The following is a 24,916-nucleotide window of genomic DNA, read 5'->3' as shown; positions in this document are numbered from 1 at the left end:
TACAGGTCTGCTCAGGTGGGCAAGTCATACCTGTCTGCTCAGGTGGGCAAGTCATACCTGTCTGCTCAGGTGGGCAAGTCATACCTGTCTGCTCAGGTGGACAATAGAAAAACTGCATGAAGAAATGTCATCAATTTACACATATAAATTACCTATCAGGAAATCCTGTTATGTCACCTTTTTTTTTTTTTAAACAGTCATGACAGTGAAGTAATGCGATTGGTCACAGAGCATTTTGCACATGCTTTATAAAACTTGAACATTCTTAGACAAGTATTTTGAAATTCATACATTACAATAACTTCGAAAACTTTGAAATAAAGGTTCGTATGGGATGCGTCAATGCATAAGGCTGAAGTGAAAAGTCGCATTTATTTGCTACATTTATAAACTACTGTAACTACACTGTTTTGCATGTTGGCAAGATGATTGTTTAAGCACATTCTGCGGGCATTATTTTGTGTCGACTGACTAAAATTATACATTTTGTGAAGCTCTGAAATTGTCCAACCCAGCCAAGATATCTTTATCGCCAAAATGAAATGATAAAGTGGTATAAATCACAATAATAGTTGATTTTTCGTACTGGTAGACGTTGAGGAATTAGAGTGTACAGCAACAGAAGTTTTAATTGTCCAGGATGCATGTACGGTATATAGCATTGGATAAAAACCTAAGCAGATGAGGTGATTATGGTGAAGGAAGAGATATTACCTTACCAGTTATTTTTTCCCAGGCACCTGTGATCACAGGCACTGACCTCACACATCTATACATTTGTAGTTGAATTCAAATTTCCTTTTATTTTTTTTTATTTTTGATGTGGAAAGGTAAGTGAAGCATGGCAATGGAAGCCTTGAGCGGATATTCAAAATTCATTGTACACTGTACATGTATATTTTAACATCATTAAACATTTCTACTGAAAATGTCAAAAACATCCTGCTTTTTGCTTGAGACATATACAAAATATGTTTCCATTGATCAAGTTTTTTATTCCCCCCAGAATACCTGTACATGTGGACCTTCATGAGATATCAATCTTTTCTGTTGTATATACACTGCATAGTGTATACACTACTATAGTTTGGTGTTTAAAGCATTGACTGATAGTATGGTGTTTTAGATATACAGACAAACTGGTCACGGTACAGCTCTGGATGGTGCCTTTGTGTTCTGTGGTGATGATAACAAGGTTATCACTTATACAAAACTGACATGGGTATGGCTGGTACGTAGAGAGGTTTACGTGAGCGTAGCACTGTGTGGTTAAGAGTGCATATAGAGAACTCACAGATACATGAAGGTACAAGGTTTAAAACTGTGTGTACAGGGCACCTTGATCTGGTGAAATTATTATGGGCGAAATAGGGAATATATTGAAGGGAACGTATCAGAAAGAGACAGAGACATCTTGATTTCAAATACTGGCTAAACCTAAAGGTGTACCCTTTACAATCCTCAAGAAATCTGATCAGTAAAGATGCAGTAAATTAAGAAGCAGTTCGAAAACAAAACTTTTTGTAGACTGAAATTTGCTGTTTAGTTAGAATGTACATGTACCAGATGTTAAATAATAATCTGTCTAGATCACATAACATTCATATAATCTGGTAAAAGATCCACTGTGTCTGTGGTTGAGTTTGTTGAGGGTTTAGAGTAGATGTTTGTGTATCAGTGTTGTAATTACAATCATGGTTAAGATGTTCTTCATGACAGAAGGCATGAAAAAAAAAGGGGGCCCAGAAAAAAATTTGTACAAAAATAAATAGAAGGGAAAAATAGATCTTGATTTTAAAATGGTGACCTTGAACATGTCAGAAAGAAAAAAATGAACAAATCAAATCTTTGTTGTTGAATTAGTAAAAGAATTATACATTTATACATGTAGGAAGACAATGGTAAGAGAAGTTGAAGCTTTCTTGGGTAGTTGTGGCAGTTGAAGCTTTCTTGGGTAGTTGTGGCAGGTGAAGCTTTCTTGGGTAGTTGTGGCAGGTGGAGCTTTCTTGGGTAGTTGTGGCAGTTGAAGCTTTCTTGGGCAGTTGTGGCAGGTGAAGCTTTCTTGGGTAGTTGTGGCAGGTGAAGCAGGTGAAGCTTTTGGGTAGTTGTGGCAGGTGAAGCTTTCTTGGGTAGTTGTTGCAGGTGGAGCTTTCTTGGGTAGTTGTGGCAGTTGAAACTTTCTTGGGTAGTTGTGGCAGTTGAAGCTTTCTTGGGTAGTTGTAGCAGGTGAAGCATTTACTGCTGTAACATGTACTTGTATGTTAGACATGTATTGCATGTATACTGCAAGTGGCACTTCATTCTTTGACCATCAAAATCTGGACTTTTCTATGCTGACAGCTGGGAGGGGTGCCTTAAAACGCCAAGGGAACATCACTTACAGAATCATTACCACCTGTCTCCTTGTGTCCCCTTGCCCAGAATTTCAAACTTTCATCATTAAAACTCATAACTGCCCAAAGCCGAGACAATTTCCATCATTTTGACACCAAGCATGCACCTGTACACCAAAAATGGCAGGCTGGCAGCAAAAAAGACTTTACACTTTAAAAATACACAGAATTACATTCATCCCTCCTGAAAAACGAGAGTTGTAATGGGGTACTGTATCCATCTTTATATACATCTTTGACAAGGGAAATGTCATTACCCTACCCAACACTTACATGCTTTCTCTACACTTTATATGTGAATTTCAGTGATGAACATAATTTATAACAACGACAACATGTAGCAAATATGAAAGGTGAGATCAGAAAATACAAAGGCTAAACTCACAAATTTCCTGGCAGCCTTGATTGGTTATGATGGATCTGTCTGTCCTCTCTAATCTTATAATCCCTTAATAAGGACCAAACTATACTGCCTTCACATTTCTGATCTGTCTGATAGACCCAGAGATAGAGACCATGTTTGTCTTCACCCGGGTCTCCCAAAAACCTCACTTCTTATTGAAAGTCGGACATGAACAAAAAATCGGAAACGGCTTTTGTTACAAATGTACCTATAAACCTTTCAAGGGTAGTCTCACACATCAGAGCATTTATGTACCATACTGTTTTAAATGTGAAATCTCACAACATTAAGAAGTTTTTGAGTTTTTTTTTTCCTCACCTGCTGTAGTACTGAAGTTTTTCCTTCATATCAGAAAATGAGAGCTTCGTGGATTTCCAGAATAACATTTTAGATCGCAGTATTAAACTGATTGATTTTACAAAAACATGTTGTCATAGTTGCGCTACATATGTATGTATGCAGTAGCGTCTACTTAAATTAAACTGATATTTTGGAATGCAGTCATCACTCAGTTAAGTGGCTGTGCACTCAAATTTACCAGGATTTTTTTGATTCATGTAAATCGTTTAAGTAGAATGGGCAAATGAAGGGTGTAGATCGGGGTGGGTATTTAGGAGAAAGAAAAAACCAAACAAATGCAACTGATTTATGGGGATGGTCCCTTACTAACCTACCACTGGCTCTTTGACCAATAAGGTCACATGCTCAGTTCTAGCTCGTAAAGGATTTGTTACAGCTTTGCCTTGAGGATATTTGTAAGGTGTCTGGGAAGGCGCGGATATCTGCCATCACGTAATTAATATACAGTCATGTAGATGAATTGTAACTGCATGAGCGGTAACTTTTTCAGTAAACTTCTTGTCAAAGGAATGCACATTAACATTTGATAGATCGATATAAACCCTATATTGTGACCTGACATTGAATGGCCCAATCAGCCTTGAACAGTTTTCACCTCACACATATTTCTGTACATTTACGTGAGGTAAGTTTTCCGCTGTCTTACAAATATGCAGCAAACTTTGTTTTTATTTATCTGTGTATACTTAAGAAGAAGTGTATTGATTGAATGCTTAAAGTTTCCAATTCTATTATTCATGGTCATTATGAAGCATAACTTTGAATTGCAAAAACCTTCAATTACAGCCACTGGCATGCTTCAGTGTTTATTTCCTTAATCAAATTTACCTGGCCGTCTGGCTAACGTGTTACAAAGGTGCCGATTACGATTTGAACATTCCTGCCCTTAAAAAAACTACAGGTATGTAAGTAAATATGAGTAACTTTGTGTTACACATGATTCACATGAAAATTCAGGATTTTGTGATTGGTCAACTGGCTGATGTATATGCACGGTATTATCAGTGTCTTCATAGACTCTGTGTCTGGAAAGCCTAGCACATACCTTGCATCTTTCCAACATCATTGAAAACTGTTGACTGCTTCTCTTTGTATGATTCCGTCCTATTTTCGTACTTCATATATTGTTTTCATCGTTCTCTGGTGATGTGTGTTATAATGTCATTTTTTGGGAATTGGCCATGCGATTATTGACCTGGAACATCCATATTCGTTGATAGCTGGTATACGATAGTCTCGTAGTTTTGACTCGTAGATTAACAGACTGTCTTTATTTTGTTTTTTTTTTTTTGATTGGTGTTTTACGCCGTACTCAAGAATATTTCACTTATACGACGGCGGCCAGCATTATGGTGGGTGGAATCCGGGCAGAGCCCGGCGGAAACCCACGACCATCCGCAGGTTGCTGGCAGACCTTCCCACGTACGGCCGGAGAGGAAGCCAGCATGAGCTGGTCTTGAACTCACAGCGACCGCATTGGTGAGAGGCTCCTGGGTCACTACGCTGCGCTAGCGCGCTAACCGACTGAGCCACGGAGGCCCCGACTGTCTTTATAGACGGAATATCTTAATACTCATATTTAAGCTGGATTGGGTGATTATCAATGGTACAGCTGGATTGGGTGATTATCAGTGGTACAGCTGGATTGGGTGATTATCAGTGGTACAGCTGGATTGGGTGATTATCAGTGGTACAGCTGGATTGGGTGATTATCAATGGTACAGCTGGATTGGGTGATTATCAGTGGTACAGCTGGATTGGGTGATTATCAGTGGTACAGCTGGATTGGGTGATTATCAGTGGTACAGCTGGATTGGGTGATTATCAATGGTGCAGCTGGATTGGGTGATTATCAATGGTATAGCTGGATTGGGTGATTATCAATGTTACAGCTGGATTGGGTGATTATCAGTGGTACAGCTGGATTGGGTGATTATGAATGGTAAGCTGGATTGGGTGATTATTAGTGGTACAGCTGGATTGGGTGATTATCAGTGGTATAGCTGGATTGGGTGATTATCAATGGTATAGCTGGATTGGGTGATTATCAATGTTACAGCTGGATTGGGTGATTATCAGTGGTACAGCTGGATTGGGTGATTATTAGTGGTACAGCTGGATTGGGTGATTATCAGTGGTACAGCTGGATTGGGTGATTATTAGTGGTACAGCTGGATTGGGTGATTATCAATGGTACAGCTGGATTGGGTGATTATCAATGGTATAGCTGGATTGGGTGATTATCAATGTTACAGCTGGATTGGGTGATTATCAGTGGTATGATCAATGGTCAGTGGATGATCATGAGCAGGATAGTATGATTAGGTGGTCATCAACAGTTTAGTTGGATTGGGTGATCAAAAAAAACAATACACCAGGATTGGGTGATCATCAACAATATAGCAGGATTGGGTGATTATCAACAATATAGCAGGATTGGGTGATCATCAACAGGATAGCTGAATTGGGTGATTATCAACAGTATAGCTTTATTGGGTGATTATCAACAGTATAGCTGTATTGGGAGGTTATCAACAGTATAGCTGTATTGGGTGATTATCAACAATACAGCGGGATTGTGTGATTATCAGCAGTTCAGCTGTATTGGGTGATTATCAACAGGATAGCTATATTGGGGGATTATCAACAGGATAGCTGTATTGGGTGATTATCAACAGTATATCTTGATTGAAGGATTATTAACTGTGTAGCATGATAAGGTGATTATCAAGTCTAAAATTGTAGCTTTCATTTCCTCAGAATGGCTTCCTCATTCTCCAAGGAGATAGTCTCTTGTTCTCTCAGTGAGGATCCATCATGCCTACTATAACCATGACAGGCATTCAGGGAAATTGAATAACAGAAGTTAATTGTAAACTCCTATTGTAAGAGTTCAATATGTTGAATCTGCTCATGTTCAAATATAGGATTGGGAGTGTAAGGTTTGATTGAGGATGTTGTTGTTTATCATTGATTCTGTCTGATTCGGAGAAAAAAATTTAAATTATTTGCTTTTGGAAATGCATATAGTAACTGTACTTAATAGCATGCCAGTACCACAGTTAAATCTGAAATGCATGGGCTGCTTGTTTCTTTCAGCCCAGGCAAAGCATTCATGTCAAATCTAACTGAATATTCCAACTTTTAAAACTATTAGCTACAATTTGTTGGCAGAGTGTGGTTGATAGTAGTACCCTTAATGACCTCAAATTTCGCCCACAAAAGTGCATTTTTAGAGGCATACAAATGTCACAAAATATTATTTTTGATGCTGAAACTTACAGCTTTCCATTAGAATAGTATCCCATGTTCCAAACAAACTTCAAAACACCGTTCTAAAATCAATAGAGCTCTCAAAATCGGGAAAAACGGGCAAGTTAATCCTGGATGAAATTTATGTTCATTTAGGGTAGTTACATACACATGTACAGGTATCAAACTTGTCTTGAAATAATGCTGGGTTGGTGTTAAAGTAATCCCCTTTAAACTGTTTAACAGTATTGGCAGTAAATACTCAATAACCAGACAAAATATGAACACACATAATATACGCAAACAGCTTGCAAGGAGCTTCACTTTTAGGCTTTTATTGCCACATTTCTATTAGTTATTTCCCTTTTTTTTGTCATCTACAAGTAGTTATTTATAAATTTAATAACATATCATGAGTTTTGTCTTATCCAGTTTTTACCTTTAATATCTTCTATTTTTTTTTATTGCAGATTTAGACAGTGCATGTGATATTTATTAAATTTCAGAGCTGGTTAATGAAACTGTCTAACATTCTGGCATCTCCTATAATCTCAAATCCTAGTTATCTCTTACAAGTTATACTAATATGACAAAATACAAGCACTTACATGTTCATACATGTACCTGTAGTTTCATTCTTCTTTTGAACAGAAGTCCAGTTTTGAAATTTTACATGAGTGTATTAAAAGGGATTTAAGAATTCTGGGTACTACCCTGGAATACATATAGGGCTTGTTGCATCGATGTGGGGTTTAATCGAAAACCTTTTTGACAGCAGTACATGGTGACCTTATTACATAGTTTGCAAAAAACATCGACCTTATTGCATCCTGCTGAGAGAAAATTTGCGAGCTTGTTTTCTGAGTAAAGTGCTGAAGTATCTGCGTCTACACACAGCCTATGTGTTTACACTCAGTCCACACAGCATGTTCCTGACAAGCGCTCAATTGTGTCTAAACCTTAAGGTTCTTAGACAGGAGGTCTGTTTTGGACCTGATTGAAAACCACTGTGTCAATTTGCACTGAGGTGTTTCCCTCCTCCGGTACAGGACCAGGTTTGTCCATTATGTGGAGTGCCTATTCATGCAGATAGCTGGGCTATCCCCTTATTTCCCAAGTTGTTAGTTTAGACTTCTGTTTGGACTTTCCTCTAAAGTTTTGTATGTAAAAATGAACTTTCAGAAACACATAAAGGCCATAAAACGACACTTTTGTTTTTGTTTTTTTTTGTGATGAGAAATTAATCAAATTTCACGTAAAACTCTTAACAAATGGTCATGTAAGCTGAATCAGTCAATCAGTAGAACTTAAAAATCACTAGCAATTTGCTGAAAACAAAAAAGATGTACATTGTGGAGCAATTTTCTTGGAAAGATTTATTAAGCAAATGGACATCTTCAACTTAAGGAATCTCACACGATCTAGTTAAAAATTGTATAGAGACAGCATTTGCAAACTTTTCAACGTGATTTACTATTGAGTCAAATGGAAAAATCAGCTGCCTTGGTGTGTATTTAAATCATTGGTCAATTGTAGGTCGCGACACTACTGTTTCGCTTCGCATCGGCAGCCCCCTGAGCGAACTCCAAATCTGCCAGCGAATCAAGCAAACTGTATCTTGAAAAATGCTAAACTGTATCTGAAATACCATACTTTAGATTTCTAATTTTAATGGCTAAAACATGTCATTTTTCCAACTGACGTGAAACCAAAAGTTTCCAGGTGTGTTCTAGCGCACTATTCTTGAAAATTTCTGAAATATTTTGAGACAGAATTCCGCATATTAAAACTAGTCTCAGGACTAAGCATTGATTAATGTCTGTAGTTTTGTAGTTGTATGAAATGAACATGATGACCCTGAGACAGATGTGTTAATAACGAGTATGTACAGGTGGCGAAAACAGTTACTAAGATAAACAATGCCTGCAACAGGTGGGGAAAAAATTTTTTTTACCCCTTGGCTTGTAATGTGTACATGTAAGTGATGAGTTTGTGTTCATTTTGTCTGATTTGGGGGATGATTGTTACTCTGACTACATCTGAATTTGTTGATTAAGATCGTTTCAGGATTTCGTGAGAAAACACATTTTTTTATCCACACAGCGCAGAAATTCATTTATTTATTTATTTGATTGGTGTTTTTTACGCCGTGCTCAAGAATATTTCACTTATACGACGACGGCCAGCATTATGGTGGGTGGAAACCGGGCATAGCCCGGGGGAAACCCACGACTGTCCGCAGGTTGCTGCCAGACCTTCTCACACAGCAGAGTAGAAAAGACTATTGTGTGTGCATTGTTAGGCCTCTCTAAACTTGCCTCACAATGACCCTAAAAGTACCAGTAAAATTCGTGAAATGTTGCCTAAATTAATAGATTTTGCAATCTAATGGAATCATTATTATAAAGTACATGTTAAAAGTGAAATATAGATATGCCTGTAAGAATAAAACAAGAGTTGAACATATTGAGAATCTTCTCTTGCATGAACGATAAAGCGAATACTGCTCATACTCTTGAAGAGTTCACCTCTCAGGGCCAATAAAAATAGCAATACTTTTTTCAAGAAAACAAAAAAAACTGTTTTTGCTGACTCATTAAACACAACTTGTACATATATACGTGATGTTGACTGTGGATATTATAATGTACATGTAATGACATCCCGCCAACCCTCTCCCCTCGCTCTCCCCCCAGATTTTCACCTCGGCACTGTCAATCTTATGTCCCCACAACTCACCCTGACGCGGCTGGTTTTGGCGTGGGGCTTTTGTTCTCTAAACAAACTATGTTTACCAAACAAATTCTGCTGGAGTGGTTGATGTATATAACCTTCCTAGGAAAATGCTCAACATGGGGGTTTTTCTGTCGATTTTCAAAATTAGTTACGGTGTAGTTTGTTTTTTAGCAGGGAGCTGAATTTGTAACAGGGCATGTTTACCCTATTTCTTCAACCTTTTCGCTTATAAAAGAGCAACTTTCAGCACCCTTTATGCACATTTTATATTTGATTTTGAAGACAAAACCACGCTAGTTGTATATATCTAATCTGCATGTGTGTCAAAAGGAATGGAAAGGGTTATCTGTGTCATGGCAGTGTTCTTTATATGGTCTTCGTGTTTATTTTTAAACGTCTTTGCTGAAAATCTAACTGGCAAAACATCACACAGCTAGCCTTGTTCACATATTGAAGAGTGTGGCAAAACAAATTTTACAGCTGGAAAACTGTGACAGCCGAAGCAATGTAAGGATGGCAAAACGCTGTGAGTTCAAGTCCAGCTCATGCTGGCTTCCTCGCCGGCCGTACGTGGGAAGGTTTGTCAGCAACCTGCGGATGGTCGTGGGTTTCCCCCGGGCTCTGCCCGGTTTCCACCCACCATAATGCTGACCGTTGTCGTATAAGTGAAATATTCTTGAGTATGGCGTAAAACACCAATCAAATAAGTAAATAAATAAATTACATGAAGTCAGTAAATAATCACTAATCAAGGGTTTTTTGTATTGTCTTTGCGGCCTCCGTGGCCAAGTGGTTATCATGTTAGCGCAACATATCATGGCTTATGAGCTTCTCACCAATACAGTCGCTGTGACTTCAAGTCTGGCTCATGGTGGCTTCCTCTCCAGTCATACGTGGAGAAAGTCTGCCAGCAACCTGCAGATGGCCGTTGGGATCCAGTAACCTCTGCCCTGATTTCCTCCCACGATAATGTGAATAAGTGAAATATTCCTCAGTACCACGTTAGCAACAATCAGGTAAATAAATAAGTAAATAAATAGTCCCTCAGTATCGTATCGAGGGTCTTCACATGGTCTGAGCTGGTTAACAGTCAATGCGGCCCATATCAGACCAATATCCAGGCCAAAAAACACACCATTAGGTGCAAAGTTATTCAGTGACATAATGCAGAAATGTATGAAGTTAGTAACCGCCATAAAGGGTGAGACGTCATGATGAATTTATCTGGCCGAGGGCCCATCAATTTAACGCCAAAGGTTGATGTATTGCCAAATCACATCAGCATCATTATTGTTTTCAGAGCCAAACAAGGGGCATATTACTTGTGTACACTGTGCCCATTATTGTCTAGTAGCAAAACTGGAGTATTTTGTGTTTTGCTGGATGAATCCGTCTACAGGTAAATCGATTTTTACCATGTTTGCACATTACCACATTATATTTGGACTCCTGAGAAATGGAAACATTTTGAATATGTTGATTATGGTATACCCTACATGTTATAAAATTTGGGACAGACGTTACTAGTGTTGAAAGTAAAATATTACATTTTTTTACCAGCCTTTTTGGAAAAGTAAAGATATGAGAATGTTGTTCATTAGATGGTCTGGCCATGTGAGAAAAAAGAAACTCAATATTCCTGCTACAATTACATATATATTGGCTAAAATGAACAAACCAGGAATTTTAGAGGAAATAGGTTGGGCTAAAAACACAGTAGCTGCGGATGGGTAAATTTTTTGCAAGTGATGTAGGATCAATATAAGGATTACATGGTACTAAAGAAGGTTAATGCTTATTTATGTACTACAGCTGATGTTAAATGCCTCACTCCAGAATTGTTTTTTGCAAGTACACAAGCCTGAGATTTGTAGTTGAGGCTAAGAATGTGGGTTGTCTCCCTTGTTATGTTCTTTGGTTTGAATGTCTACCATATTCATGGGCCTTTCTGACATGCCTACGTGCACATGTACATGTATGTCATCATGGTCACTGTGAGATCACTTGACTGTGATAAGGTTGTGTGTTTATACGACCTACCTGAATGAACGCAGGTAACTGCATACTGTCAAGTTAAGGAGCAATAAGAAATGTGGGTTACATAGCCTCACCGTTTCACCCTCGTGAGTTTGAAAAGGAATACTATCTTCCTGTTTGTGGGTAGGTAAGAGATACACCTGTAATTCAGCATAGGAAATACATGTACAATGCAAAACACATCTGCGTGCAGAGAGTAAAACGGGAGGAATGACTTGGTAAAATTGCTACATACCTTCAGTGTCTTGGAAGTTTTAGATGGGCATATACTGCGTGCACATAGAAGTGTCCCGTGTGTCTGCAGACAGTGGTAAAATAGATCCAGTCAAAAGTTTTGACTTATAGATCTGTTGTTTGGGGTTAAGAAGCAGGGTTATTCTGTGCAGGTAGAAGCATATATAGCTCAGCGACTGGTCGTATATATCAGTAAGTATACCAAACTTTATGCTTACCTTCTCAATATGTAACCTCCAGGGATGAGTATTTTTCAGTTGACTGTAAGGGAAATCAGAATATTCCTAATAGCTAAAACTAATCAGTATACTTTTTACTCATAGAGGGTCATCTAATAGAAGACCTTTAAGCAGATTCTGAAGAAATACCTGTAGATTCTCTTCCCTTAAAAGTGCCATCTTTCCAGGTAAATGTGAATGCATATGAAAAATTAACATGCTTGTCTTAGACTCTGAAGATGGTTATTTATAAAGAATGTTGAAAGCCTCATCATACTTTCTTAAATATCAGTAAAGGTCTGTTTTCAGTGTAAATTCAGTAATTTTGAAGGTGAGGTCTTAATGTGAGAAAGAATTAGTGTCTGGGTTCAGTTAGGTTTTTTCACTATTGACAACAGCTCTATCATGTCTATATTAAGTCGCTCTTTCTGTCTTTAGGTCATATGGTTCAATTTTTTCACATCTTATCTTGTAACATGTGCCTCTGACTCAAACTGATAGCCGGTGTGCAAAACAACATTGACTTATTGCCTTATTGCGAAATGTACTTATGTCATAGCTATTGCAGATTTGTGCTTGATTTGTTTAGATTTATTGAGGGTGCGTTTTTGCATTAATTTTTTAGGATTTATATTTAAATACATGTATAATGTTGAGGTACATCAATGACCAGTACTGTAAATCTTCAACCTTTTCAATCACTGTGACTCTTTTTTCAGTGAAAGTTATGCATACAGCTGTTAGGAAAATGATGCAAAAAATTATTTCTTCGTGTCATTGAAAATGCAAGCTTCATAACTCTGTGCAAATTATTTCTCTACACCTTCTCATAGAATGTTCAAAATATCGGGTGTAGGGGCGATGGACAGTATTGCAGAATTAGGGTTGTTATATAACACTTGTTTCTGCGCTTGTTTTGATTTGTTTGATTGATTTTTTTATTCAATTGTTGTTTTACGCCTTACTGAAGAATATTTCACTTATGCGACGGCGGCCACCCTTATGGTAGGAGGAAACCGGGCAGAGTCCGGGGGACGTGTTGATTTGAGGTACACACGTATTAGTCAGCATTTAAATGTAGACTTAGCTTTTGTGGGCCTCTGTGGCCAAGGGGTTTGGAACATTAGCGGGCCGGAGTGACCCAGGATCCTCTAACCAGTGTGATTGCTGTGAGTTCAAGTCCAGTTCATGCTAGCTTCATCTCTCAGCATACATGAGAAGATCTCTTAACAAGCGGAAAGTCATGGGTTTCAAGAGCCTGGTGTCTTCCCACCATAGTGTTGGCTGTTGTCATATAAGTGAAATATTCTTGAGTATGCAGTAAAACATCAATCATATAAATAAATAAGATTTTGTGTTAAAGTTTCTTTTACTGGTTTAGTACAGTGGCAAGTTTGTAGAATTCTGGGCAACCCTTGGTCATACCTTAAGGAAAAGCAGACATCAGAGTTTTTAGTCAAATTTATTCTACAAGGCTTCAGGTGTAATTTAGTTAATTAATATAAATATATGAACATGCATTTGAACTGGCAACAGAAGTTAAGTTGCCCATACACTTACAGCTTGATTGTATGTTGGACATTGCATTGTGCTCCCTACGTGTACATTTGGAACAAAAAAGTTAACTTGTATTTTAAATACACCAGAATAATAAAATAATCGATAATAAATATCGTAGCGCTAAGATATTGGGTATAATGTAGACATATAGGTGTAGGTATATGTGTTTTGGATTAGGATCCACTTTCACAAGACTTTGTAAATCAGTTTTTCTCAACTTTTTTGTAAATGATGCTGTCTTAAGGCACTGTAACCTAGGCAACATCTGGTACGAAAATAGTTGTGAGAAATTCCGGCAATTATTATAAAAATGACTCTTAAAACTTACTTGTTTGTGTCATTTAAGATGCAAACTTCATAAAACTATGCAAATTATTTTTCTACACACCATAGCTCTCTCAGAATGTCTGGAAATATTGGTTGCAGGAACAATCTTGATAAAATTAATGAGCTAAAAGCAGGTGTTTAACAGGAACTTATAGGAGCTTTTACAATGTATGTGAAATTTGTGGAGATTTGATAATACACCAGTGGCCATGGCTGTTGGAAATGAGTTGTTTTGAAACAAGTATTTGTAATGTTTGTTGTGCATGATTCAGGCATGGGAGAATTTTTCTAAGTAGTCAGAATTATAATTTCTCCAACCAAAATGTTTGTGTGGGAGTGTCTCTAGATCATAGATGTAGGGATACATGTATTTGTTTTTCATTCTGGGAATGCGAGGAAAGCCAGTTTGTGTACATGACTCATTGGGTGTATGTGAGTAATTCATCTATCATGCATATTGATACAAATACACAGATCAAAGGACTTAATCTTGTCAGCAAAAAAGTGCATGTTGAAAGTGTCAAATGCCTTGTGATATATGCATGGTATGTTGTACATGTCAATGAAGTTAATAGACTGTATAATGTCATACCAGAATTAAGCATATAAAGGCTACAAAGAAAGTTTTGATGCCAACTCGAGTTTTTCTGATAAATAATTGATCAAACTTCAATAAAAAAAAACTCTTCAGTTGCCTTATTATGGGGATTAATCAATAAGAATCAAGCAAAATGTGTCCTTAGAAAAATGCCAAATTTTGGGTGAAATACATACAGTGTACACTTCATAGGAGGTCTTATTCCCTTATACCCTCGTTTATCATGTCTAAAGTACAATACAGTGGCTTAGTGTGGGATGTATCAGGGTTGATGGAGGGTAAGTAAGCTTCTCTGGCACGTCCGGGTGATACTCTGGGTGTACCTGTGTGCTGGAGTGTGTGTGAGGGTCAGCCTGTCCCCATGCCCTGAGTTTAAACAGGAACCCTCTCACCTGGTCATATGTTCCTTGCTTAGGTCATAGGCAGGCTGAAAAGCTCGTTAACCTGTGGTTTGACACACCCGGCGGTTTAACCCAGGATATGAGCTTACTTAAGGGAAGTACAGGTAAAAATACCAGTCAACAGGTGTGTGTGAAGTGCTAGATGTCATTTCTGAAGTTTTACTTTACATCAGATGATTTTGTTAATAACTTGCTCTACATGTGCATGTGGGTGTAATTTTAACCTTCATACTATTTACGTCTTTGTGGTGTCTATTTCTGTACAGAGCATAAAGATTCTTCTCCCTGACTATGATTTATGTACTTTAATTGTTCATTAAAGAGACTATACAGGAGATTTTTTGGAAAATATCCATCACTGCAAGTCCAATTTTTTTTTTCTTCTTTTTTTTGCACAATTTAGAATAGCACAAAATAATTACTTTTAACAAAGTATTAGCCTCGTCTGAACATTTTACTGTTCGAGATCGGAAAGAAAGTTCCTTACATTTTTAAAATGGGTCAAATTTAATACTTTAGAATCATATTAACAATATATATCATAAATGTAGAATTCTGATATGTTCTTACAGACAATAATTTGAGGTTTTCCTGGTAAATACGGTATACTTTTGATTTGATTTGGTTTGATTTGTGAATTCAGATTTTTTTTGGCCAAAAATCTCTGTTACAGCCTCTTTAATATAGCACTGCTCTTGCATCAAGTTTTCTGGATACAATACTGACCTACTTTCTACCAATATCACATTCATTTATGTCTCATTTGAGGATGTTCATCTTCTGCCTGTACTTGAGAAAATGCCAGTGGTTACCTGTACATGGGACACTCCCATTCCTCTCCACTTAAAACTGACCACCATACTTTGTACAGGTGTGAAAGTGAAATATAGTATTATATATACAAGCACACATGCTGGCTTCTTCTGTGGCCAGAAGGGGGAAGAACCTTTCAGCAACTTTCTGATGGTTGTGGGTTTTACCCGGGCTCTGCCCAGTTTCCTCTCACCTTAATACTGGCTGCCATCATATAAGTGAAATATTCTTTAGAAATAAATAAGTATATAAGCACAAATAATATTTCAATATTGTCCTCATGCTGTAAATTTTTTGTAAATTTTACGCACTAAATGTATGCTTCTCCTGTGCTATAATAACAGGATGGATTGTTAGAATCTTTACAACACAATAACATATGGAAAATGACCTAAAAATTTACACCCAGGAAAGACCATTTTTAGCTAGGCAAATAAATGTTATAAAATAAATACTTTGAAAAACATAAGATTTTTCCAGTAGAATGTCAGCAAACCTCAGAACACTTCTAAAGTCAATATAACTCTCAGATTCATACAGAATGAGCCACTTAATAGTTTTGCTGCATGAAATGCTCAAACAAAGTGGGACAGTATATAGAGCAAGAGTTTAGGCACACGGACAGGTAAGAGTAATACTCACAGAAGGTCAAAGTCTGTATTACAAGATCAAAGTCTGTATTAACAGGGATGACACAAGACTACAGCACCAACCAGACACTGCAGGTTATACATAACATCGTAATAGAAGTGACATTCGTACTGTCCACTGAAACTCGGAAACATGTTAAGCGGCCATCTTTTTTTTTCTGAGTGAGTGAATGAATGCTTGACGGCAAGGTTATGCCTTAACACTGTATCAGCAGTTTTTCAGACATGTACATGGTATAATCATGAAAGCGGTTGTCTTTTGACATGGAAATGCATTCAAATCAGTGGTTGACCATCCAAATTCAGAACAGTCAGGAAGCAAACGCTTTTTAAACTAAAGAAAGAAAGTTAACATTCCAGGAATCACATTAAAAATACATGTACATTTAGTTCTCATACAATTCATAACCATAAAAAAAATTTGATGAAATGTAGTTCTTATACAGTAACCTTGAAATTACTTTTTAAGTTATTTATTTATTTATTTGATTAGTGTTTTATGCCGTACTCAAGAATATTTCACTTCTACGGTTGTCAGCATTATGGTGGGAGGAAACTAGGCAAAGCCCGGGGGAAACCCACAACCATCTGCAGGTTGCTGACAGACCTTCCCACTTACGGCTGGAGAGGAAGCCAGGCTCCTTGGTCATTAGGCTGTGCTAACGCACTAACCAACTGAGCCATGGAGGCCCCCAGAAATTACGTTTTAAAAGTTTAATTACATGTACATTGTGCAGCATTGTCAGCAGACAAAACAGATTTTGGTACATGAGAACAGTGTTATGTTATAAAGGATACATGAAGAGGTACTATATGGTTTTAAGTAAAGTGAAGAAATATATGCCAAGAAAGAAAAATATAATTTTTTAATCAGTTTTGTGGCTTTTTTTTTTATTTCTTGATAATTAAGCCTTGTTTGGACAGTTTAACATGTTCTGTGAAGACCACTTTTTCTTCAACCAGTATGACATGAATACTGTATCTTGAAGGACATGAAGTTTGTCACTAACCCGCCAAATGTTAGTGGTTTAATTAACCATGTGCACCCCAGTTCCCCTCTTTACATAATTTAACTGCCATCATATGAGTGAAAAACTCTTCAGTCTGGTATTAAAAGGAATAATTTAAAATTATCAGGTGAGGTTACATGCATATATGAGTCCAGTTTGCTGTTTTAACTCTGGTAATCTTTGCCCAAGCATAAATGTGACATCTGTTGTAGGAGTGAAAGTGCTCTGGCGTGGGATAAAAACCTAAATTAAAATGTGAAGTTGCAATGCTTGAGTACAACTACTAGCTTTGTTGGTTCAGCTACAGCTTTTAGTTAGTGTATTTGTCAGCAAATGCAGCCTGGTGATTTCCACTGGGCTGTTAGATGTGATAGATAGTGTACAAATGAAATATTCTGATGTAAAAGAAACAAATAAACAGACTGATGTGTCTTTTTTTTTTTGTTTTGGTAGACGGGCCACGAAACAACCACACACATGATGAATGCTGGTGATCACTCAGGGCATTCCATGAGCGGGATGGATATGGGGGGCAGCAGCGGAGGCGTTGCTATGGACCATAGCGGGCATGGCAATCTTAGCATGGAGCACAGCATGATGGTAAGTGCAAGCAGAAACGGGTTTGGTTACTGTCCGTTGTGTTTGGGTCAGGTGAAAAGAGAATTTTGAGGGTAGGGTTAGCCTAAAGGATGACTTGTTAAGGGATTCATGAAACGTGTGTTTTTATCTCCTAATATGCAGTGTAGAATCAGACTACAGCCTTGCTATAAAGACTCAGTTAATCAATGCTTTTTTTTTTAAAGCATCTCCAGAGCATTGTCGATAAAATTAAAATTATGGTCTTACTTTACAATACTAATTTACCATAACCAGTTTTAGGTGGAGCGAGGCTTGTGATGGGCAACCACAGATTCATATACATGCTCTTCTAAGTAATAGAATGGCATGAACGTGTGCAATTGTTTGTTGATCTTTGTCTCATACGTATGCAGTAATATGTTAAAGGAGAAGAAAACTTAAAAACATGACGCTATAGGCTGAAAAGAGTACATTTTTTTCTATCTGGTGGTGCCTGCTGCATAATTTTGCGAGTTTTCCTCGCCATACACGTAAAGCCTGAAAACGGCAAAGCTGGAATAAATCGCTAACTACATGACGTCCTCCATCTTTGACACGCTGTTATTTATGCTGGGGGTGTGTAGCCTCTCAGCCAATGAGAGCTGAGAGCAGGCTTGTTAGTGTAAACTCGCAGCAGAACACATCATTTTCTTCTGTGACGTTACAGTGCATGTGTACTACACGTACCAAAAATTGAGATACACAAAGTTGTTCTCATGATAGGTTTGTATCTGCCACCCAAACTTAACTAATGTTACATGTTCCAAGATGATCACGGCAAACTGTTTCATACACCTGGGCCTCCTATAGGTTCCTCCACCTATAAAAAGGGCTACCATCACTTAAATTGAAAGATCTTAAGTATGGCTTAAGTACAACAATTAGTCAAACATTGTTCATTTTGTTACAAATATACTTTGTTTTGGGTTTTTGTGTGTGAGATGTTTACTTAGTTGATTTTCTTACAGATGTGTGTTATTTTCTTACAGATGTACTGTATTTTTTTGTTTTGTTCTTTGTTAAAGATGTACTTTGTTTATTTACTTAGACATGTACTTAAGTTATTTACCTACAGATGTACTTAAGTTATTTACTTACAGATGTATTTAAGTTATTTATTTACATCTGTACGTAAGTTATTTACTTACATATGTGCTTAAGTTATTTACTTACAGATGTACTATGTTTTTCTTTTTGTTACAGATGTACTTTCACACCGGCTTCAAGGAATACATTCTGTTTCAACAGCTGCATGTAACAACTGTGGGACGTGAGTATTACTAGCTTATATATCCAGATGTCATGAATGCAGGAATGGCACAACAGTCATTTCCTTGAAATCATTGCTTCACGAACATGTTCGATTTTGATAAAAACTCATGTTCAGGTTCATCTTGTGGTCCCTCAGATCAAGTTTAAAGACCAGCCGAATCTGTGCATAAGTTTCGCATATTCAACAATTTTCCTTCATTCTGATTGGCTGTAGATTTTCATGCAGTATAACTGCTTCAGATATTGTCTGATTTTAATGATGTTTTCTATGCAAATTCTTGTTATCAACACTTAGATGAAGTTGGGAAAAAAAAATGGTATATAAATGAAATTCCAACGTAAGTGTGTTTGTTTGTGGAACAGAAATGGCTGGGGCCTGTGTGGCTGTCTTCTTCCTCGCCATGTTTTACGAAGGCCTCAAAGTGCTAAGAGAACACTTGTTGAGAAAAGCCAATGTCAACGTTCGCTACCACAGCATGCCGGTGTCCAATGGGAGTGCAGGAGACACCATGCTCACAGAGACACACAAAACTGTCGGGTAAGTCCCTTGACTGATTGACACTCGGAAATCAGTTTTTACTTGGCATTGAGTTTTTAGATCTGAATGAAGTGACCTAAATTCCTCAAGCTTTTCACAATTGAAAGAGCAACTTTAAGTTCAATTTGTTCAACTTTTTAATTTGATTTTGGAGACAAAACTACATTGGTTGGATTGGTCAATTTCAGGGCTTTACAAAAAGTCGAATTTTATCAGTCTATACAGAACAGTGCCATCAGGATATGCTTGAATAAACATTTTGCAAACCTTCGATAAAGTTGAAGAATTACCATGTTACATATTCTGTATGGTAAGTGGCAGTTACATGTTCCAAAAAAGTGAACAGCTCTCTCACCATGAAGAGTATGTCATCCAGTGATAAGCAACAAGTGCTAAAGATTAGATGAAATACTTGGTTTTTATCCTGTTTGTATAAAGACCTAAGTCTAGAAATTATGTGGCCTGCAGTTTTGAATTCAGTTATGATAGTTGTCAAAACAACTTTGTTTGGGTGAGAGCCCGGATAGGGGGCACTAAACTGGTCGTGCGTTCCCATTATTTTCATCTCGAAGTCATTTCTGAATATTGAAAAAAAAAATGGGATAACGTACAGGACTTACAAGTTATTAAAAAATATTAAAAATATGCCTGCATACAAAATTTGTTGGGCTTACATGTATCTTCTCAGTTTCCTTAAAACCATATGTTTGTAATACCTTTTCATGTATCCTTTAAAACAACAATGATACCAATAACTAAAACATTGGGCAGCCATACATGGGAAGGTCTGTCATCAACCTGTGGATGGTCATGGGTTTTCCCCTGGGCAGTTTCCTCAAACTGTAATGCTGGCCGCTGTAATATAAGTGAAATATTCTCGAGTACGGTGTAAAACACCAATCAAATAAATAAATAAATAAAACATTGGGTTCACTTATGAAATATTTTGTTGCCCTTCTGGTCATTCTCATTTTGCCCCCATTTCAGGTCTCGTTTGCTGAGCGGATCCCACTTTCTCCAGACGCTGCTACATATGGTCCAGATCGTCATCAGCTACTTCCTTATGTTGATTTTCATGACTTACAACGCCTGGCTATGTATAGCCATCGCGCTTGGCGCAGGCGCGGGCTACTTCGCATTCGGCTGGAAGCGCGCCATCGTGGTGGACATTAACGAACACTGCCACTAGGGGGCGTGGCCCTCTGACGCACGTACTTCTACTTCGACCACGACAGCATGAACCCTGACCAGTCTGTAATTTGTGACCGCGTCCGTAGTCACTCCAACCATATCATCACTGACTGAAACTTGTGGTGACATGGAATTACATACCACTCTCACTATTTTGTGGCAAATCCAGCAGAGAAGTCAATACGTAGGACAGTAATATTTAAAATTATTCATGGAAATAAAATCAACATCCATTAGAAACTTCATTTCATTCAGAATGAGATCGATATGCTGTAGAAGTTAATTTCTTCCAGGTTGTAACCACACAGGCATTCATTCAGTCAAATAATCGCTTTATTGTGTACTCTTAGACAGTGGGTCATTTATTCACTTTTATATGTCTATTTCATTTTGCTTGATTTGTTTGGCTTTGTTTAGCAGGATTTTTTCTTTGTAGTTATGAACTTGTATGCTTACATTCTTACAAGCGTGACTTGTATTCTGTATGCTCCATGTCCAGTGTTTCAATCAAGACTTGTAGATTGTATGCTTACATTCTTACAAGCGTGACTTGTATTCTGTATGCTCCATGTCCAGTGTTTCAATCAAGACTTGTAGATTGTATGCTTACATTCTTACAGTCCTCATTTGTTCTTTGTATGCTCACATGCTTACAGTGCTTAATCATTCAGTGTTTGCTTACATTCTACATGTATATGTATAATGCAGTCAGGAATGTACTGTAAGCATGCATGTAAGCATACATTCTTACAATCATGGATTGTTCCTTGTAAGCATACATTCTTACAGTCATGAATTGTTCCCTGTATGCATGCATTTTCACAATCATGCATTGTTCCTTGTTAGCATACAGTCTTACAGTCTTGGAATTTTTCTCTTGTAAAATTGCATTCGTATAATCATGAATTATTCCTTGTAAACATACATTCTTACAGTCATGAATTGTTCCTTGTAAGCATACATGCTTAATACAATCATGCATTGTTCCTTGTTAGCATACAGTCTTACAGTCATGGAATTTTTCTCTTGTAACATTGCATTCGTATAATCATGAATTATTCCATGTAAGCATACATTCTTACAATCATGATGTTCATTAACATGATGTAAACTTATTACTTATATATTAGAAAATTCCTTATTTCATTTATTTGTCCAGTTTTTCACACTTCAGTAGAAGTAAATTTCATGCCTAAACTTTCCAGTTCTCAAAGGCTCGTAGATCTGCCTTATAGCGGTAATATTATCTGATGTTACTCCAAAAAGTTAAGATATGTTAGACAATTACATGCATGCATGATTTAGGGCTTCAATCTCTTATCTTTTAAAATTATATTTCGAAGTTTTTGTTAAATTTATATTTCTGCTGATTTAAGTTCGATTTGTAAATAAATTTTTTTTTTTTTGCATTTCACCTGATGCAGCCACCAATTATGATATACAACTTCTAATGTTATTTCCTTCCCAAATTTGCAACCAGATGTATAAAATCTTTGAACAAAACACCTTAAATCAGTACAAAAAGTGTGATCAAAAATATTCTGGTGAACAGTAATTGTGGTTTAACCAAAAAGAAGTAGAATTCAATATTAACGATGCGTCAGAGCCAAAATATGTGATACATTAATTATGAATATATGATCACGTTAGGCTTGTTGTACGAGTGTACAAATGGGGAAAGGTTACATTAGGCATTTGATATAGATATACGCTGGTAGTTTTGTATGGAAGAGAGTTACGCAAGAAATTTGTCAACTGAAATGATATTTCTAGTTTTGACTGCTTGATTGCTTGATGTGCAGTAGTGTTGAGGTCAAATCCCGGTCCTGTCAGATGTGAACAAAGTTTTATTTTTGAGATCATGTCAAGTTAAGCAAAGTAATCCATGGCATGTTGAACATTTCATAGGAACTTTCGTCTTTCCATCCAGTGCTACTTGATTCATTATTGCACTTGAAGTAGTTGACCTTTCTTAGCAACTTTAGTTGGAGAAAGAAATCAGCTGTCTTCTTAGATGTGAACTGTCTTGCTGGTTGGTGCTAATGTACAACCCAAAAATAATTTGGGGATTTTATTTAGGGCTGAATTATACAGTCTATATTTCAAACATGAGCCACATGTATGGCAAAAATATTGGTCATAGAGGTTTAAGCCTTCATTGACAGTAACACTGTTAGATTCCATACAAATGTTTAGTCAAGATTTTTAATTGAAACCTGATATAGAAAATTTCCTACAAAATCACTGTTAGAGTTTTATTATTGACTTCATAAATCACATGCCCATGGTGCCTACAGATAGTCGACCATCGTTTGTTATCTTTAATATGACAAATAAAACTGGGAGATAAAGTTGGCCGGCTCAATCAATGTGATCACCTTTTAGTACATGTACCACACAAAATACCTTGACCAATGAAATCGCTTGGTACATGTACATGTTGTTTATTGGCTAATAGGTTTGTGTATTTATCCAATCAAATGTGTCGTCCCTGTGTAACATGACTGTGACCTCATGAGGGGTCAAATGATATTGATAGAGCATTGCTATGATATTTGTGAATAGAATCAAATATATTTTTGAAAGTGTTTGTATATGTATATATATAAGTTATCAAAATGGTTTGGTGATGTGTGGAAGACATTTGAAATTGATGGTGGCACGTCGTCACCGACATCTTTTGAATATGTATGTAGGCCTATCTCTGTTCAAACTTGTTGTATTTAACTTCCTTTGTTATGTCCAGTCGTTATATTGTATCGTGTATTGACCTTCTACTATACGTAAGTCATTCGTGAATTCATACTATACTTCAAGTAGATCGTCTTGTTGAACTATCAAGAACTGAGTCCATGTTGAAAAATGTTTGCGATTTGCATGTAGATTCCCTGTAATTTCTACAAAACTTGGTTAAAATTCACTCTCTGGTCACCTGTGGATGCTGCCTGGACTCATGCTGGATCAAGGACATGAGATTCTGAAAGGTCGCCATTAAGAGTTTCTTCAGTACATTTCCGAATGAGAGGTAGTTTTCGAGAAATACTACGTTTTTTTTTTCTTCTCTCGGAAATTTAGCAGGTCAAAAAGTTGTCTGTTTAGTATTGCTCCGTGAGGCGAAAAAAGCTTAAGCGAAATAGATTCCCTAAGGGATGTGGACGGCATACTGTCGGTGTCTCTTCACCGTTGTTGACGAGAGTAAATATTTGTGTATGATGGTACTGGGAAAAACGGAAATAGGGAAGGTTATTTTTTTGTAACGCTTTGTAACTTTCTCTCATCAGTCAACAAATTTTGGTGAAATAGAAGAGCGATACCTTGGGTGATGACTTTAGGCTGGATGTGTGCCTTCTTACGTATACTTTTGTTTCTGATAAAGCTCCAAGGTTAACTGTAATACAACCTTACAATTACGGGAATGTGCCGTTATTCACTATTGTTATCGTCCTGGTTAACTTTATCTCAATGCTATCCAAGATCAACGTATTTCCCATTTGTAATGTCATACTCCCTTTAATAGCAGCCTGGTTTTGTCCCACAGAAAATCAGACTGGTGTAATTTTATGCCATTTTCCTCAATTCCCCAAGTGTGAGACCCCCCCACCAATTGCTCCAATTACCTAAAACGTCAACCTCTTTGCCATTGTACTGGAGACGCTTATGTCGCCGGAAGCTATATTCCCGGAAGCTATATTCCCTGTTTACACCCAACAATGGACAAGTCCCGACGCTCGCTCCCTGGCCACAATTCTTCTTACAGGACGTTAAAAACGTCGTACCTTATCTTACCAGTCAGAGAAGCGTATGCTACATGTGTGTGTAAGTAGCTGCAATGCAAGATGTTTGTTCTGGCGATAGTTCATGTAGTCTAAAGTTAGGTGTGTATATTGCTTTGTATTTTTTGTCTGAAACCCACCATATATATATAAATGTATTTGTTAATTTGAAGAGTTAGTGTTACCGCCTTTATGTCAGAGCATTAGTAAAAAAGACAAAAAAAAACATTATCTTGAGGAATAAATGATAAATCATGTTATATCTTTAATCGGACTCAGATTTTTTGTTTATTTATTTATTTGATTTGATGGGTGTTCCACGCCGTACCCAAGAATATTTCCCTTGTAAGATGGCCGTTTTGACTTATCTGTATGGAAAGAGCTATTAAAGACTCGACCAAGCGAGCACGTCATTATTGTAAGTTTTCCATTGTGTTTAATTCTAGGGATTTTTAATTCTTCCTTGTATTTACTGATTAATAGCATAAGTGATTCGGGGTTTCTCTCAGCAACGCAGTCACCGTGACTTCAA

At 37.2% G+C, this 24,916-nt stretch overlaps 1 protein-coding gene across 5 annotated transcripts in view; it reads left to right on the top strand.

The window, feature by feature from the left end:
• LOC135480320 (high affinity copper uptake protein 1-like) overlaps positions 1-24,653 on the top strand; it is a 45,662-nt gene extending 21,009 nt beyond the window's left edge. For 2 of the 5 annotated variants that reach the window (XM_064760134.1, XM_064760135.1), the window contains 4 exons: positions 17,446-17,592; positions 18,814-18,880; positions 19,246-19,420; positions 20,408-24,653. In XM_064760134.1, the coding sequence (XP_064616204.1) occupies positions 17,446-17,592; positions 18,814-18,880; positions 19,246-19,420; positions 20,408-20,609 (591 nt within the window). In that variant the 3' untranslated portion in view covers positions 20,610-24,653. Of the gene's footprint in view, positions 1-10,455; positions 10,544-11,177; positions 11,305-11,362; positions 11,608-17,445; positions 17,593-18,813; positions 18,881-19,245; positions 19,421-20,407 lie in introns of those variants that run through there. The other 3 variants (XM_064760138.1, XM_064760137.1, XM_064760136.1) reach the window with 3 other exon arrangements.
• The last annotated feature ends 263 nt before the right edge of the window (positions 24,654-24,916 follow it).

Source organism: Liolophura sinensis, chromosome 13, assembly GCF_032854445.1.
Source record: "Liolophura sinensis isolate JHLJ2023 chromosome 13, CUHK_Ljap_v2, whole genome shotgun sequence".
NCBI lineage: Eukaryota > Metazoa > Mollusca > Polyplacophora > Chitonida > Chitonidae > Liolophura > Liolophura sinensis.
Note: the sequence above shows the minus strand (reverse complement) of the source record. Positions and strands in the feature narration are given on the sequence as shown.